Source organism: Salmo salar, chromosome 03, assembly GCF_965601325.2.
Source record: "Salmo salar chromosome 03, fSalSal1, whole genome shotgun sequence".
Taxonomy (NCBI): domain Eukaryota; kingdom Metazoa; phylum Chordata; class Actinopteri; order Salmoniformes; family Salmonidae; genus Salmo; species Salmo salar.
In genome coordinates, this window is record NC_138293.1 from 66,691,694 (window position 1) to 66,709,245 (window position 17,552).

At 44.4% G+C, this 17,552-nt stretch overlaps 1 protein-coding gene, 1 long non-coding RNA gene and 1 other non-coding gene across 4 annotated transcripts in view; 2 read left to right on the forward strand and 1 right to left on the reverse strand.

The window, feature by feature from the left end:
• Positions 1-10,714, forward strand: part of LOC123723726 (sphingosine 1-phosphate receptor 2) — a 32,438-nt gene extending 21,724 nt beyond the window's left edge. For both annotated transcript variants that reach the window (XM_014193381.3, XM_014193380.3), the window contains exon 2: positions 7,177-10,714. In XM_014193381.3, the coding sequence (XP_014048856.1) occupies positions 7,344-8,465 (1,122 nt within the window). In that variant the 5' untranslated portion in view covers positions 7,177-7,343 and the 3' untranslated portion in view covers positions 8,466-10,714. The remainder of the gene's footprint in view (positions 1-7,176) is intronic.
• Positions 10,715-10,871: 157 nt separating this feature from the next.
• On the reverse strand, positions 10,872-12,357 carry LOC123741689 (uncharacterized). The gene is made up of 2 exons (XR_006769192.2): positions 12,061-12,357; positions 10,872-11,619 (listed from the first exon to the last, which is right to left on the reverse strand). It is a non-coding gene; the product is annotated as an uncharacterized LOC123741689 (long non-coding RNA).
• Positions 12,358-14,352: 1,995 nt separating this feature from the next.
• On the forward strand, positions 14,353-15,755 carry LOC106601285 (uncharacterized). The gene is made up of 2 exons (XR_014391940.1): positions 14,353-15,361; positions 15,556-15,755. It is a non-coding gene; the product is annotated as an uncharacterized LOC106601285 (transcript).
• Positions 15,756-17,552: the final 1,797 nt, after the last annotated feature.

The window sequence follows — 17,552 nt, forward strand, 5'->3', positions numbered from 1 at the left end:
GACAAGGCATCCGATCACAGCAGAGATGGGTCCTACCCAGCGTGGGACTATGATGGACAATGATAACCCATAACCCTCTGGCTGCTCTAAAACCTGAGAGAGATTAGCTAGGAGGAGGAGAGAGATTCCTACCACAGAGGTAAGATTGTGTCTGTCTGGTGCTTTGATGCTAATACAACAACTTTAATGTGATAGAGGGGTAGTGTGAAGTAGAGGTCATCTCAGATCCGGAAATTTAGATCCAAATCGAATTGGATTTGTGAAATTCCCACAAAATTTTTTGCAAAATCAATACCCCATCCGATTCGGGTTTCCGAGGTGGACCAGATCCGACCCAAAATATGTCAGAGAAATGTCAATACGTGAACAGTTGTCCGTAGCGCAAATACAGCTGTGTCTGTTCCAAACCCATTGGCGTGGGAAACAGTGAGGGCCCAGTTAAAACAAGTTAGTCAACATGGGTCAGTATCCCTGTGGAACGCTTTCGACACCTTGTAGTCCATGACCCGACGAACTGAGGTAGTTCTGGGGACAAAAGGGGGTGCAACTCAATATTGGTGTTCCTAATGTTTTGAACACTCAGGGTACTGTATATGTATGTGCGTCTCCATGTGTCCATGTGACTGAGTGCAGTTATACAAGACGATGTTGTGTCTAAGGTATCTCAAACACTGATGTCTAGGTTCACTGGTTTCCCCTGCAGCAGGAGAAAGTGGAGCTGGGAAGCTGTGAGTGCTGCAGTGACAGCAGGTGGGTAATGGAACAGCTATCTGGGAGGGGAGCAGCAGGCACACAGACACACTGCTAATTTGGGCTTATCAGGTGTTGCTGGGAAAGGGAAAACACCACCTGGGGCTTTTGTGAGAGCAGAGCAGGGAGCTATCAGTGGGTCACATGACCACTATGCGGGGGGGGGGGGGGGGGCTTTGTCTCAGTGTGGGGTTAGGAACCAGATCATTTTGTCCACCAGCCGGCTCTCTCTGTCCAACCGCCTGGTTTTACAGCGCCTCAGAACGGGTCTTGACTGGAAGTCTATGGTAGGAGCGTACGAAACAACCGCTGGTTTTAATTGGCTGATCTCTCAGTAATAATTGGCTGATCTCTGTCCATCACCATCAAGCTTAACCCTTAGAACCTCCCCCCTACATTGTGGACTTCAAAGTGCGAGCAACGCAGGTGAGTTTGGAAAATCTGAAAGTACGCATCTTAGAAATAGAATCAATTGGGCTAATGAGAGAGAACATTTATTTTGATTGCCGATTTTCACAAATTTTCACAAGTCCCATCTACTACACTTCCCTTTCAAGTCCCACTTTGTTGCACAGTGTTGACAGGCTCTGCACCAGTCGAGCCCGTGGAAACCAGAGGATAAGGTTTCAGAAGATCTTTACTATTCGGACTCCTGAATATTCAGCATGGTTCATTTGAATATCGTACTAAATACACATTGCATGATAAACTTTGAGCAGCTTAGATTATGTAAGACGGATAGTATTATCTGGTTGTTTTAGTTCTGATCATTTGTGGATGTAAAACAACCTTGGTGTTGGAGACACACTAGATGGGCTACATGGTCACAAACTAAACTCAGCAAAAAAAGAAACGTCCTCTCACTGTCAACTGCGTTTATTTTCAGCAAACTTAACGTGTGTCACGGCTGTGATAAGGAGCGGACCAACCAAGATGCAGCGTTTGTGTTCCACATATTTAATATATAGTGAAACGTGATGCAATACATAAATACTTAAACTAATCAGAAAACAACAAACTAACCAGAAAACAACAAACCGTGACGCAGAGAGGGAAGAAACACACTACTCAAAATATAATCACCCACAAGGACAGGTGGGACAAACATCAACTTAAATATGGCCTCCAATTAGAGACAACAACAACCAGCTGCCTCTAATTGGAGGTCATGCCAAACAACAACCAACATAGAAATACAAAAACTAGAACTGAACATAGACATACAAAAACAGATAAACACCCCCTGTCACGTCCTGACCCCTCTACCATAGAAAATAACAACTTACTATGGTCAGGACGTGACAATGTGTAAATATTTGTATGGACATAAGATTCAACAACTGAGACATAAACTGAACAAGTTCCACAGACATGTGACTAACAGAAATTGAATAATGTGTCCCTGAACAAAGGGGGGGGTCAAAATCAAATGTAACAGTCAGTATCTGGTGTGGCCACCAGCTGCATTAAGTACTGCAGTGCATCTCCTCCTCTTGGACTGCAACAGATTTGCCAGTTCTTGCTGTGGGATGTTACCCTACTCTCCCACCAAGGCACCTGCAAGTTCCCGGACATTTCAGGTGGGAATGGCCCTAGCCCTAGCCCTCACCCTCCGATCCAACAGGTCCCAGATGTGCTCAATGGGATTGAGATCCGGGCTCTTCGCTGGCCATGGCAGAACACTGACATTCCTGTCTTGCAGGAAATCACGCACAGAACGAGCAGTATGGCTGGTGGCATTGTCATACTGGAGGGTCATGTCAGGATGAGCCTGCAGGAAGGATACCACATGAGGGAGGATGATGTCTTCCCTGTAACGCACAGCGTTGAGATTGCCTGCAATGACAACAAGCTCAGTCCGATGATGCTGTGACACACCGCCCCAGATCATGACGGACCCTCCACCTCCAAATCGATCCCGCTCCAGAGTACAGGCCTTGGTGTAACGCTCATTCCTTCGACGATAAATGCGAATCCGATCATCACCCCTGGTGAGACAAAACCACGACTCGTCAGTGAAGAGCACTTTTTGCCAGTCCTGTCTGGTCCAGCGACGGTAGGTTTGTGCCCATAGGCAACGTTGTTGCTGGTGATTTCTGGTGAGGAGCTGCCTTACAACAGGCCTACAAGCCCTCAGTCTAGCCTCTCTCAGCCTATTGTGGACAGTCTGAGCACTGAAGGAGGGATTGTGCATTCCTGGTGTAACTTGTTGCCATCCTGTACCTGTCCTGCAGGTGTGATGTTCGGATGTACTGATTCTGTGCAGGTGTTGCTACACGTGGTCTGCCACTGCGAGGACGATCAGCTGTCCGTCCTGTCTCCCTGTAGCGCTGTCTTAGGCGTTTCACAGTACGGACATTGCAATTTATTGCCCTGGCCACATCTGCAGTCCTCATTCCTCCTTGCAGCATGCCTAAGGCACGTTCACGCAGATGAGCAGGGACCCTGGGCATCTTTCGTTTGGTGTTTTTCAGAGCCAGTAGAAAGGCCTCTTTTTAGTGTCCTAAGTTTACATAACTGTGACCTTAATTGCCTACTGTCTGTAAACTGTTAGTGTCTTAATGACCGTTCCACAGGTGCATGTTCATTCATTGTTTATGGTTGATTGAACAAGCATGGGAAATTTAAAGCCTTTACATTGAAGATCTGTGAAGTTATTTGGATGTTTACGAAAAAGGGACGTTTCTTTTTTTGCTGAGTTTACATAGCTTTGATAATGACCCCATATCTAGGCTATGCAGCATGAGCATACATGTTTGGTGATGCGTCTTCGGATCCTCTCTTGATGCAAATGTGCTCCCTGAAGCATTTTATGATTTCCTGTCTCTCCGAATGACACCTGAGAAACGTATTTCTGGTGCTTGTCTTCCTGTCTCTCGCTGCTGCCTTTTACCTCTTATTTCCTCTCACTCTCTTTCCATCCATCCCTCCCTCTCTCTCTCTCTCTCTCTCTCTCTCTCTCTCTCTCTCTCTCTCTATCTTTTTTTTTACACACTCACAATGGAGACACCATTCTCCAGCCTGTACTGTATGGCCGAGACCCCTGGTCTCGCAGTAGACCATTGAACACTAATGTGGGTTAGAGTAGGGCCTTCAGCCATGGAAATACAGATGCCTGAGGCTTTAGGTTCTTGCACCAGTGAAAAACCTGCCAGTGGAACCACATGAACCTCACATAGTACACAGACTTGTTCTCTCATTGGATCTAGGCCTACCCCTCAGTGTAATCGATCATCTCAGTCACTCTTATCACATCCTGTTGTTGAAGGTAGGTAGGGAGGGAAGGAATCGTGGCAGGTGTGTTTTGGTCTTGGTGCTGAGCATGTGTTTATCTGTTATGGCTATAGCAGCAGGGATATGACAGTGATGTGTGATGTATGAGGTGTCAAGACAGTGCACAGCTTTGTCTCGTGCCGTATGAGGTTCGGGACTACAGAGCAGTGGAACAGGAAGTCTGCTGCTCTCATGTCCTGTCTGTCAGCTAGTTGCCGTGGAGACGTCTGGGCCTGTGTGGCACAGGGCAGGGCAGATCAAGGGCGAGACAACAGCACTGCAGGTAAACCAGCCCATCAGGTTTCACACGCTGTCAAATCCCCTGATCACAGAGATGTCATGTGGCACGCCAAGGTCTCCACGGTGACGCACAGTCTGACAGGGGACCTTGAGCTGCCGTCTACGAGCAAAGTCGGGAAACAGTCGGGAAACTCTCCTTAGAAATCTGACTGAAGAGAACTAACTGAAAGATGAGCTGAGAGGAAGGAAGAAGCTGCTTCCAAAACATCACATAATCTCCTCTTGCTCTGTTCCATCTCAGCAGTTTTTAGAGAGCTGGTTTATATTGAGTCCTCCAATAACAACATCATTATCGTCTGCAGTAGTAATGTAACTTGATGTAATTACACTGGTGCGGCTGGCAGAGCCACTCAGCCTCAAGCCCTGATTTCTCTCTACTTATGGACACAGGAAACCAGGGGACGGGCGGAGACCTGATGCTGTGATTCCGATAAGGAAATAGGAATATATTAATTGAATTGAATCAACTTTATTGTTCCACAGAGGGGACATTGGATTTGACCCCAGCATAAAATGGGCATACATCAGCACACGTCCAACGGCTAATACAGTTGCAGCAGCCCTATTGGGAGTAGTCTGACCAGGGAGGGAGTGACTCCAGCATGGCTTGGTGTGGCTGTGTTATTCAGGCTGAAAGGCAGAGCTCCTCTGAAGGAGACTATTGTTCTTTTGTTCCTGCTTGAGGAAACAGCAGAGCATTCTGGTTATTATTAGTAGCCAAGAGCAGCTGTGTGTGTGTTCAACCTGTGTGTGTGTGTGTGTGTGTGTGCAGCTGGACTGGTGTGCTGCTCTCCTCAGCTCTCTGTGTGTTAAGTATATACTCTTAGGTGTGTGTGTGAGAGTGTATAGGGCTATGTTCAGTACATTCCATTCCTGTGTACGGTGCATGGACAGGCACATGACGTTGAAGCTTATATGTGGGGGTCTGGTGTGTGCTGGTATCAGTGTGTGTTTTTGTGAGTATGTGTGCACGAGTGCGTGAGGGTTTTGTGTGCGTCACAGAGATGTCTCAGATTCCTGCCTTTGTGTCCAGATGCCATTCCACATGGGCACGCCGCTCTTTCCACTCTCCCCAGCCCAGCCCCTCTCTCACCCTCACTGAGGTTTGTCACAGCCCAGTAGACAGGACGGCAGTTAGACTACCTAGCGAGCTACCCAAACCAGCAGTAAAACCGTTTAGATTAGGGAAATGAAGCAGGCAGCAGCAGTTCAGGCTGTAGAGAGGAGGCGTGCAGTGAAAGCATCAGGATCAGGTTACTATGAGCTGTTCTCCAGACGCATCTCGTTACCGTCGACGTATTTAAGAGACCAGCTCAGACTCTAATCAATTTTCCAGAACCTCTTTACTGTTGGACAGCTTTTATTTTTGTTTTAACAGACCCTCCTTTTGCTTTCAACACTGTTTTGACTTTTGGGTACTGATTGCAAGCTTTCTTTATGGACAAGTGTGTTATTTGCATACATTTGATTGAAAGCTATTATTTTAAACTGTATCATTCAAATGAACAAATGGCTCAATTTGAATTAATTGTTGAATGTAAATGTTTAAGGGTAGAGTGGATCTGAAAACCAGTAACACACATCTGCTAATTAAAATGTTATGACCCAACTGTGGCTTTTACAACTATCTTAACCAATGACCATGAGAATAGATTTTTCATTTCACTTTAGATTGGTTAATAATATGATTCCCACACGTCTGGAAAGTCCCCATCTTGTGATATGCCCTCCAGTGTTTGGGGGTCATCACGTTGAGTCCTGCCCCTGGCCCTAGTCTGGCTGATCCACGATCTATGCTGCAATGCTGGTGTTAGAGTGAGTTCAATGGAGTTAAATGTTGCTCAGTCTGGACAACGATGGTGTGACGGAGCAGAGTGTTGACAGCAAAGTGCTTAGAAATGGTGAGCGGAATATCCTCGGTAGACAGACAGACCTGGCTGCTGTCTGTTCTATCCTGACGGACCGTTAGGTTCTGAGGTTACAGCCTATAGGTGATCTCTGTCTGCAGAAATATCTAGGCTACTGTTCTGGAAGAAAAATGTCTTGTTTCCTATTTTTCCTCGTACTGATTTTCCTAGGAATTACAGTTCCAGATTGGTCAAAGAGTGTAACTCTTCATGATAGGTTATTATGATGACGTAAACTTTGTCCTGGAGTCTCTCAAAGCTCAACACTAATACACTATCTCCTTACTGCCATTCCAATCCTGTTGCACAGACAAAAGCAGCAACTGTCTGCCTGTGTGGGTGTTTAGCTGGAGATGTAGCAAAAGGACACAGTACACAGTGTATTTGCAGCAGTAGCACATGTTGTAACACACAGTCCTCTCTGTGTAATGCTCAGGGGAGAGTTGTGGCTAAAGGCAGATGCCAGATCTGTCCGGATTGGATCTATTTTTGAACCCTAAGAAATGTCTGATCACCCCAGGTCCACAGGCCAAAGCAGGCCCTATGGCAGTAAGAATCAGTCACACACACATCACACACAACTGCTCTGATTTGTGTCATAAGCAAGTCTGACCTTAATAAACTATTTCACTGTAACACAGACCAACTCATTACTTTGTCTCCCCTAGATGAGTTGACACTTGAATCAACCGTTTTCCCCCTTTTAAAATGTCTATTTAAAGGGAAAAATCTACTTCATTGTTATCTCCAGCACCACCCCAACATCAACGTGTAAAAATTGTGCTTTTTATATGTTTTGTAGTAAAAAAGTGTTTCCAATGATATCATCAACCAATTAGTAGACAATTAGTAGGCAATGCCTACTCATAATTGGTTAAAATCACACGATGCACACTATTATATGCCCTGTTGGTAATCCTGACCATGTCTCTCTGTTTCTCTGCAGGTGACCCAACCAGGCTTCCTGGGCCACAGAGACGTGATTCTGGGACGGGCACAGTCCCTCCCCTCAGCCTGCCTGCCCTGCGTCCTCCCCCTTTCTCCCAGACGTCTCCTCTTGAGAGAATGACCATCGGCCCAGACCAGCTCTACCGCCACCATACCACTGTGTGAATGACTCTTTGCCGAAAAGCCACCGTGCTCTGCCACCCCGTTGTTGCCATGAAGAGCAAGTATTCCCAGTACTACAACCGGACCCTGATCCATGCCTACTATGTGTTTGCCAAGGACATGACCTCGGAGGAGCTGGAGGAGCGCACCAACGGGAAGGCCCAGCTCAGCTCCCTCAACATCGTCTTTGTCATCATCTGCAGCATCATCATTCTGGAGAACTTGCTGGTGCTCATTGCCGTGTTCCGCAACAAGAAGTTCCACTCCGCCATGTTCTTCTTCATCGGGAACTTAGCCTTCTCTGACCTGCTGGCCGGCTCAGCCTACATCGCCAACATCTTCCTATCAGGGCCAAGGACCTTTGAGTTGGTGCCGGTGCAGTGGTTCATCCGGGAGGGCACAGCCTTTATAGCGCTGGCCGCCTCCGTCTTCAGCCTGCTGGCCATCGCCATCGAGCGCTACATCGCCATCACCAAGGTCAGGGTGTACGGCTCCAACAGGACGTGTCGTATGTTCCTGCTGATCGGGACGTGCTGGGTCACCTCCATCCTCCTGGGGGGCCTACCCATCATCGGCTGGAACTGCATCAACAACCTGCCTGAGTGCTCGGTCTTGCTGCCCCTCTATTCCAAGAAGTACATCCTGTTCGTGGTCACCATCTTCAGCATCATCCTGCTATCTATCGGTATCCTTTACGTGCGGATCTATCTGATCGTGCGCTCCAGCCACCAGGAGGCCACCAACTCTCCGGCTTACGCCTTGCTGAAGACGGTCACCATTGTGCTGGGCGTCTTCATCGTGTGCTGGCTGCCCGCCTTCACCGTCCTCCTCCTGGACACCTCCTGCCGCAGGGTGGACTGCCCCGTCCTCTCCAAGGCAGACATCTTCTTCGGCATCGCCACGCTCAACTCGGCACTCAACCCGCTGATCTACACGCTACGCAGTAAGGACATGAGAAAAGAGTTCCTGCGCGTGCTGTGCTGCTGGGGACTGCTGACCAGCGGGCGTCCCGCTGACCGATGCCTGGTGCCCCTCAAGAGCTCCAGCTCTATGGAGCACTGCACCAACAAACACGAACACCAGACCACGCCCATCATGCAGGCAGAGTGCACCACCTGTGTCTGACTCGATGCTATAATCACACAGTGTGTGTTTCTGAATGTGAATGTGTGTGCGTGCGTGTCTGTTTCGACTGGGTGTGTGAGAGGGATAGTGTGTGTGATGGGGCTGTGTGCAGGTGAAGAGACTTAAAGAGGAAAGCACACCTGTGAACCCCCCATCCCCACTCCAGACCTGCCACACAGACGACCGTCTGTCTGTTTGTCTGGAGAGATGTCACAACATCGTTGACTCTCATTACAATCATACCTGTGTGAATTCACAATCAGCATTCAACCGATTCACCACAAGAGCGTGATAACACAATCATCCTCGAGTGAATTCACTATTATTCAATGAATTCACAATCGTAGCTGAGCCTTTTTTTTGTCTTTTTTTTAAACAATGTTTTAAACATTTTCTTAGAGACTTTCACAGAGTGGAGTCACAATCTTTGTTGAGGGAGTCTTGAATATAACGATACATTAATTAATGTTCTGCATGTCCGCTTGTTTTACATGTATGCAGACTCTCTTATTGAAAGCCAAATCCACAGACACCATATACATAATCGTGGTGCTGAGTTTTTGGTGTGTTTTACTGCACCCCGATAATGGAAAGCTTTCAAATATTGCACTTTGTAGACATTTAGGCGTTGTGTGATTGTTTATGGCTGTCACCCTCTTGAAAGGTTAAACCACAGAAGTTTCCCTGAGTGAATTATATATGTATCCATACATACAATACTCATAGTCCTTTGCTCATATAGAGAGACGTGAGGCACCCAGGCAGTGACTTGTCCTCACTCAGTACTGCACTCCATGCAGGCCAAAACCCTTACAAGTACCCCTCTAAACCAGGGCTTTATATCTTCATATATAAACATGCATAGATCCCTTTGATTAACTGCAAAAACAAAAGTACTCTGCTTACGTATATTGCATGACATTTAACTCCTTTGTAAGAACTAATGTGTATTGGTGTACTCCAGTAAGTTCAGCTTGTTCATTAACAATCTCTCTCTCTCTCTCTCGCTCTCCGCCCACTTTTAAATCTGTCTCTCTCACTTTTACTGTTGTCTTTTGTAACTAATGTTTCCTAAGAGGAAGGCCCAATCAGAAAACACATTTCCTGAAGTGAGTTGGCACTGATACATTTCATTCAATGACAGCTACCCAGCAGCCGATAACCAACATGATTGTTGTTTTAACAAAGTTGTAGCAACGCAGTGGCAGAGTGTGCTTTCTGTTATTATTGGGCCTTGCTCCAGGGGAATGGGCCTGAATGTAAGTCTGAAGTGTTTGGAGCGAGACCGCTCTATTTTTTACAGTATTATTGATCATTGACTTGTCAGTGACGTGCAGAGAGTGGGATTAAACAGGGTAGGTCAATCTCACTGTGAAGTCTTAAAAACAGACCACAACAAATAACAGCAATATCACCACCAAGCCAGTCCAGGTAGAATGGTTGAAAAATAGCACAGTCCTGTTCAACACAGGAAGACATGGGATTAGTCCAGAGTAAACACGTCTCATCTTCCCCAATCCCAATAATCCCCCTCCATAAACGAGAGAAGATCCAGTTTCAAGGGGAGCGGGGGTCTCCATTCCCTTCTCACGAGAGGTCGCCCTCTTTATTCTCTCAAGACACCTAAATAAACTCTACATCCTCTAACGACAGGGAAGTCCTGTGTTTCATAAAGCGGTTCCTGTTGTTCAGGAAGAACCTCATCTGCCTTTGTCCAGACACACTCACTCTCACTTGGCCACGCTTCTGGTCCTCATATTTCCATGCAGGTTTTTACAGCCTGCTAGTTAGACAGCGAGCCCTAGCCTGGAATCCAAACTGATATGCTCTGTTCCAATTGTTTCACTTCACAATAAACTGAGCCTATAAATGTAGATTCCAGGCTAGGCCAGACCAATAGGAATAGTGAAAGCACTATGGCAGCTTCCATATTGCCTGACTGCCTGCTCTCTCCCGGGTTTCTTAAAAGACAACGCAAACATACCTATCACTTCATTCGTGTTGCCTAACCCTGTATGATTTGTATAAATATATGAATAACTATGTATGTAAGTATGTACAGTATGTATGTACAGTATGTATGTACAGTATGTATGTATGTATGAACTGTGTTCATGTATGGAATGTCTTGTGTGTCCAGTAGCACTATGCATGTGTCAGAACGGTACATATTAAACACTAATAGTGGTACATCATTTGTTTTTCTTAAATGCATTCCTTTTTATAAAATAAATGAAATATCAAAAGAATCCAATGCGTTTTGTGTGTGTGTTTTTAACCAAGTGGATGTGTGGACACAAAAGTTCATATTTGTGCATGTATTGTATGTGGAAAAACATGTCCTGATACGTTTCACTTTCCAGGCCTATTGCCATCTTTCAAAATCACACATGGCTGCACGAGGTGTAATTGAAAACTGATATTTAATACAAACATGCTCTAACAAAGTCTAAAAAATACTTGTTTCAACATGAAAAAGCTCTATGCAAATGTTGCCATTAAACTTTTCCCATTTAACCTTGGCCTTCACATCTAACAGGATGGTTTTAACTGCTTCCAGACTAACATGAGAAAGAGTTCTGTTGTGTGAAATGTTAGGGATGACCATAAGGGGCGGGAGAGGTCAGGGGGGAGAGAAAGAAAATGGGGTGTGGCAGGCAGTTTTGAGAAATTGTTATTTAGGAGAGAGAGTGGCTGTTTTTCTGGGCGCTCCATAAAGATGGGAGACAGCCTTGGGAGGGAGGGCGGACTCTGGGCCACGGCCCGGGAGAGGCTGACGGAGTGTGGCCTTGAAAGAGAGTCTGGACTGGTTGCTGTCAGACGTCCAGGATTCCTGGGTGGGAGCATTGGCTGAATCAGCCCCAGGAGGCTGCGCTGCGGTCATGGCTAAAAGGGATCCAGCTTTTGTCAAATTAAAGTCCGATTTGACTTTTCGTAGCAGGTTAGAACTTACGCAGCAGGTTAATATAATTAACATAGCAGGTTAGGAGAATTAGGCTAAGGTTAGGAAAAGGGTTAGGTAAAATGCTTTAAAAAATACTTTAAAAGTTAATTTGACAAAAGCTGGATCCCTTCTAGCCAAGACCCTGCGCTGCTGGGAACGTGGCCAATAATTTCCAGAGTTCAGCAGCAGGATATGACAGAGTCTAGAAATCTGTAGGTGAAGAACACAAAAGGCATAAAGGTTTACGCTGTGTGCATAAAGCTCAACTGAAACAGCTGCATATGCTTAAAAAGACATGAACACACTCACGCCACACAGGCACACCCACAAACAGGCATCCACATTGGGAAAAACAAGACTGCACACTTGCGAGTTTAAAACATACAGGCACTTGGAGTCAGCTGCACATTCCTGTTATAGATATATCACAGCAAAAAAACACACAAAGGAGCTCATATGCTCTTGTAACCAATGTGAAATGGGGCGTCAGGGTAGCCTAGTGGTTACCGAGTTGGACTAGCAATCGTTGCAAGTTCAAATCCCCAAGCTGACAAGTTACAAATCTGTCGTTCTACCCCTGAACAAGGCAGATAACCCACTGTTCCTAGGCCGCCAAAAAAATATATAAGAATTTGTTCTTAATTAACTGACCTGCCTAGTTCAATAAAGGTAAAATAAAAATGGTGCGCTAATAGCGTTTCAAGCGGTGACGTGACTCGCTCTGAGACCTTGAATTAGTTGTTCCCCTTGCAGACAAGGGCCGCGGCTTTTGTGGAGCGATGGGTAACGGGTGTCAGTTGTTGATGTGTGCAGAGGGTCCCTGGTTCGAGCCCAGGTAGAGGTGAGAGGGACGGATTACACTCTCAGCCTCAAGAAATTCACTGCACATCAACAGTAATGAACTAGTGCCACCTTGTGGTGAAACAGACTTTAATATTACGGGTACACTAATTTCTTTCATAATATGTTGAGTATGATGTGTGTGAGTTTTAATATAATTATTTTCTTTTTATTCATGGATACTTTGTATTTCTACACATTCATTATTAATTTTTGTTTTCGGTTGCATAATGCAAATAATATAGATCTATATCTATCTATTCGTTCCATTTGTCCAACCCAAAATCAATATGAAGACATGCTGGGTTGTTATGTGCTCAATGGTTCTGTCATGATTTTAATTACATTTTACTGCACACACTTGCAATTATGAAGGTTTGTTTTTCGACAATAGACACAAATGTTGCTATTGTGTACTGGTCGTTCGACGAAATGAGTCCCTTTTGCATCCCTTTGATATTTTAAGTAGAAATTGTGCACCAATATTACATTTTAAAAGTCCGTTATATTAAACGAAGTTGCCTTTAATATAGAACACGTTTCTATATCAATAAAGACACTCTATGCACCCTCTGTGACTTCTAGGAATATTTTAACCCACATAATCCCAAAAGTTTTCACCATCGTTGTTAAGCCCTTTACAATGCTTTGACAAAGTTATTTCTGGAGTTTACGTATTTCATATGATTAGTTATTAATTTTAAGGTAAAAAAAAATAAACATGACCCTCATTCTAAGGTCAACTATGTTATGTGAACTGGACTCTCATTTTAATATGGTGAAACTATTCCTATTTAAATAATTTTTCTAAAGAAACATTGATCATTCAGAAAGTATTCAGACCCCTTAACTTTTTCCACATTTTGTGATGCTACATCCGTATTCTAAAATAGATTGAATCGTTTTTTCCCCCCCTCATCAATCTACACACAATACCCCATTATGACAAAGCAAAAACAGGTTTAGATTTTTCTGCAAATACAAAACTGAAATATCATATTTACATAAGTATTCAGACCCTTTACTCAGTACTTTATTGAAGCACCTTTGGCAGTGATTACAGTCGTGAGTCTTCTTGGCACACCTGTATTTGGGGATCCTCTCAAGCTCTGTCAGGTTGGTTGGGGAGCGTCGCTGCACAGCTATTTTCAGGTTTCTTCAGAGATGTTCGATCAGGTTCAAGTCCAGGCTCTGGCAGGGTCACTCAAGGAGATTCAGAGACTTGTCCCGAAGCCACTCCTGCGTTGTCTTGGCTGTGTGCTTCGGGTCGTTGTCCTGTTGGAAGGTTATCCTTCACCCCAGTCTGAAGTCCTGAGTGCTATGGAGCAGGTTTTCATCAAGGATCTGTCTGTACTTTGCTTCATTCATCTTTCCCTCAAGCCTGACTAGTCTCCCAGCCCCTACTGCTGAAAAACATCCCTACAGCATAATGCTGCCACCACCATGCTTCACCGTAGAGAGGGTGCCAGGTTTCCTCCAAACATGACACTTGGCATTCAGACCAAAGAGTTCAATATTGGTTTCATCAGACCAGAGGATCTGGTTTCTCATGGTCTGAGAGTCTTTAGGCAAACTCCAAGCAGCATATCATGTTCCTTTTACTGAGGAGTGGCTTCCATCTGGCCACTCTACCACAAAGCCCTGATTGGTGGAGTGCTGCAGAGATGGTTGTCCTTCTGGAAGTTTCTCCCATCGCCACAGAGGCACTCTAGAGCTCTGAATACTTTCTGAATGCACTCTATTCAACTTCTCAGATGCATTCAGATTCAGTTTTCTAAATTCAGATTCAAAACCAGAGACATCATCCTGGGCCCTCATTTATCAATGTTGCGTGCGAACAGAAATGTTCATAAAGCATGTGTGCGATCATTTCTAAGCAAAGTGTGGGATTTATCAATTTGTACTTATACTTGAGAATGTGCGTAAATTTAAGCACACCTCTGACCATGCGTACCCACAGCACCTTGTGGTAGAAAAGTCAATCTGGCACAAGCTGCATTATGCAGCTGTTTTCAATGAGCGTGCATAATTTTTTGTTGAGAGCGACGCTTGGCTTATTAGTAGATTTAGTTTTCCAAGGAATATTTTATTGTATCTCTGCAACCAACTCTCTCCAGTATTAGAAAGTGAGACGTAACGCACCAATGCCATCCCAGTGCATACCCAAGTCCTCTCCACCTTGGAATTTTTGGCCACTGGAACATTCCAACGGGAGATTGCGGATCTGTCTGGCATTTCACAACCAACCATGAGCCGAATATTGCCTGCAGTCCTTCATGGCATTATTTCATTGACCCCACAATACATCGTTTCCGTACACTGCTGTGCAACGGACAGACTGAAAGGGGATTTCCATACCATAGCTGGATTTCCCAATGTCATTGGAGCAATTGACTGCACCCACATCGCAATAAAAGCACCATCAGTGAACGAAATCAACTTCGTCAACAGAAAAGGTTTCTATTCTGTCAATGTGCAGGTCATCTGTGATTCACATTTGGCTTTGTTGAATGTAGTGGCCAAATGGCCAGGTGGGACACATGAGTCATTCATTGCGCAGAACAGGTCAGTCGACCTTAACCTCCAGAAGGGAGCTGTTGAGGATATTGGTAAGTGACTTGTGTTTTAATTGCCATGTTAGACCTCTAATGGGAAACTGAATGTTGTGTTCATAACTGCAGGAGACCGGGGCTACCCATTAAAAACCATGGCTGATGACTCCCCTCACAAACCCCTCAAACCAACAAGATGCAAGGTACAACCAAAGCCATGCACGCACAAGAACAACAGTGGCGCGCACCATAGGCCTGCTGAAATGGCGTTGGCTGTGCTTGTCTGGGACAGAAGGCATACTGCAATACCAACCTAGCAAGGCTTGCCTATGAAATTACATCTTCAAATGCCATTACGTGAATGTAATACAATGTGCAAATTCCTTTTTAGGTTTGCTACATTGTCAAGGCTTGCAGTGTGCTCCACAACATTACAATCAAAAATGGCATTCCACTGAATGATCCACCCAGACCGGATGAGCCCATGCCTGACGGAGTTTTTCCCACCACCCATAGCTCTGGAACTGAAGACAAGAGTTAATATCATTAAACGGTTTTAGGTATCTGTTCTTCCAAATATTGAAATCAAATCGACAAGGAAAACACATTTACATTGCGCCAGAATTTGTCTCACATGCTTGACACAATCAACAAGTTATTTCAATGATTGATTTCTCTCTCTCAGGCTGTTGCATACATCCTCCAGCTGCTGTTTGAGTCCAATAATTGATGTGTTGATCTCTTGTTGTTTCAGGACTGCGTCAGTCAAAACATGCCGCGCAGCTGCCAAAGCAGACACCCTTCTTGTAGGCCTGGGGATGGATGAGGGGGTCAGGCAAATCACCCACATCTGTGAAGATTTCATGTTTTGTTATATATTTATTGTGAAGAAAAAATATTTAGATGTGGTCCATGTCTGAATATGGTTGCGAAAATAAAGTTTGGCTTACCATCAGTTGGTGTGTCTGGTATTCCTTCAGGGTCTGGGAGAGGGTCCTCAGTATCACCATCAAATGATGCCAGACACAGGTCTCTCCAATTATGTTGCCAATGCGCTGGTCCATAGCAGACAGTGAAGAGTCACTCCACACTCTTCTTGTTGCACTTCTATCCCTTTTGTGGATAATCTTTTTTTTTGGCATATGTTTTCAAATCAAACCATTTATATTTAATTTCATTAACTGTTCTGCACTCAGATGAGGCAGAATTTACCACAGCTCTAACCTGCTCCCAAGCAATATTTTTTCTCTTATTTGTCAAGCCGTTGATGAGGGCTCTAAAAAGTATGTCTTGTTTTGCTTCCACTTCGGTGATCAAAAGTTCTATTTCAGCGTCCGAAAAGTTTTTTTTCTTTGATTTCTCCATGTTGGCGGACAGAAATTAGTGACATTTCTTGCAGCTTTAAAGGGAAGGTTTATGACCCATAAATGGTCATTTAGGGCGGTTCTTTATGTAAATGAGACTTCACGTGCACTAGCAGTGTTTTAGAACGTGTCTGATTTATCAAGGCAAAATACATACAGGTGTGTGTAAATCAAGCGTACGAGCAATTGATAAATACCAACTTTTTTGTACTTGCTAACATTCAAAATTTTCTTCGTACAGTTCATTTAGAAGCTTTTCTACATGAGGGCCCTGGCACTTTAAACGGTACTTGATAAGCAAGCAGGTTGCAGTCCTTTACATGAACTTCCTGAATTTATCCAAATGGAGTACCACAATATGAGTCATAATACCCATAAAAATCTAGCGGTCAAACACCATTCATTTTCCCCATAGAGGATTTTAGAAACACTTAAAATAAGGGCTGTGTTTCGTGTAGACTTACCCTTGTGTGACGTTTTGATAACCGTGTAAATCTCCATAGGACAAGGTGACTTATCAATAAATGATCCTGTATTTAATCCCCCAAAATGAAATGCTAATTAACTACCTACCTGAGGCGGCAGGTAGCCTAGTGGTTAGAGCGTTGAACTAGTAACCGTAAAGGTTGCTAGATCAAATCCTGGAGCTGACATGGTAACATTTTGTTGTTCTGCCCTTGAGCAAGGCAGTTAACCCACTGTTCCTAAGCTGTCATTGAAAATAAGAGTTTGTTCTTAACTGACTTGCCTAATAAAATAAAACTGCTCATGTGGCTATTATAAAGAACTACAAATGCCATGATGATCTGGATGAGACTGCCTAATCGAGGCAAAGCTAAGAATCTCTAGATTAACTACCATGTAGTAATGAATAAATTGGCAAAATGTCTTTAAATGGACAATTCTGTGAACTGTCTTGTGCAAGTTTTAAATTGATATAATACCTGTTAACAAAGGTGTCAGAGATGATGTGCAGGAGCTTGCAGGGATTTGTAGTCTTGCATGACGTCTACTATTATGCTAATTCGTTTTTCGAATCTGAGTAAATAGACAAATATATTGATAAGTCACCTTCTCTGAGAGAGATTTAAATGGTTATCAAAACGTCACGCCAGGGTAAGCCTACACAAAACACAGCCCCTATTTTAAGTGTTTCTAAAATCCCCTATGAAAAAAATGAAGGGTGGAAAAACAATTTGAACCGTTTCCTTGTTTGACCGCTAGGTTTTATGGGTATTTTGACACTTCCAATGTGGGTCTCTATAGGCTTTAGCTAAGTGTGTTAACACAGTCTTTAATCTGTTCTCCTCTACCTTTCCTGGCTGGCAAAGTAGCAGCGCTTGACTTGGGCAGGAGCTCACCAGAGCTGAGTACCATCATTTCAAAT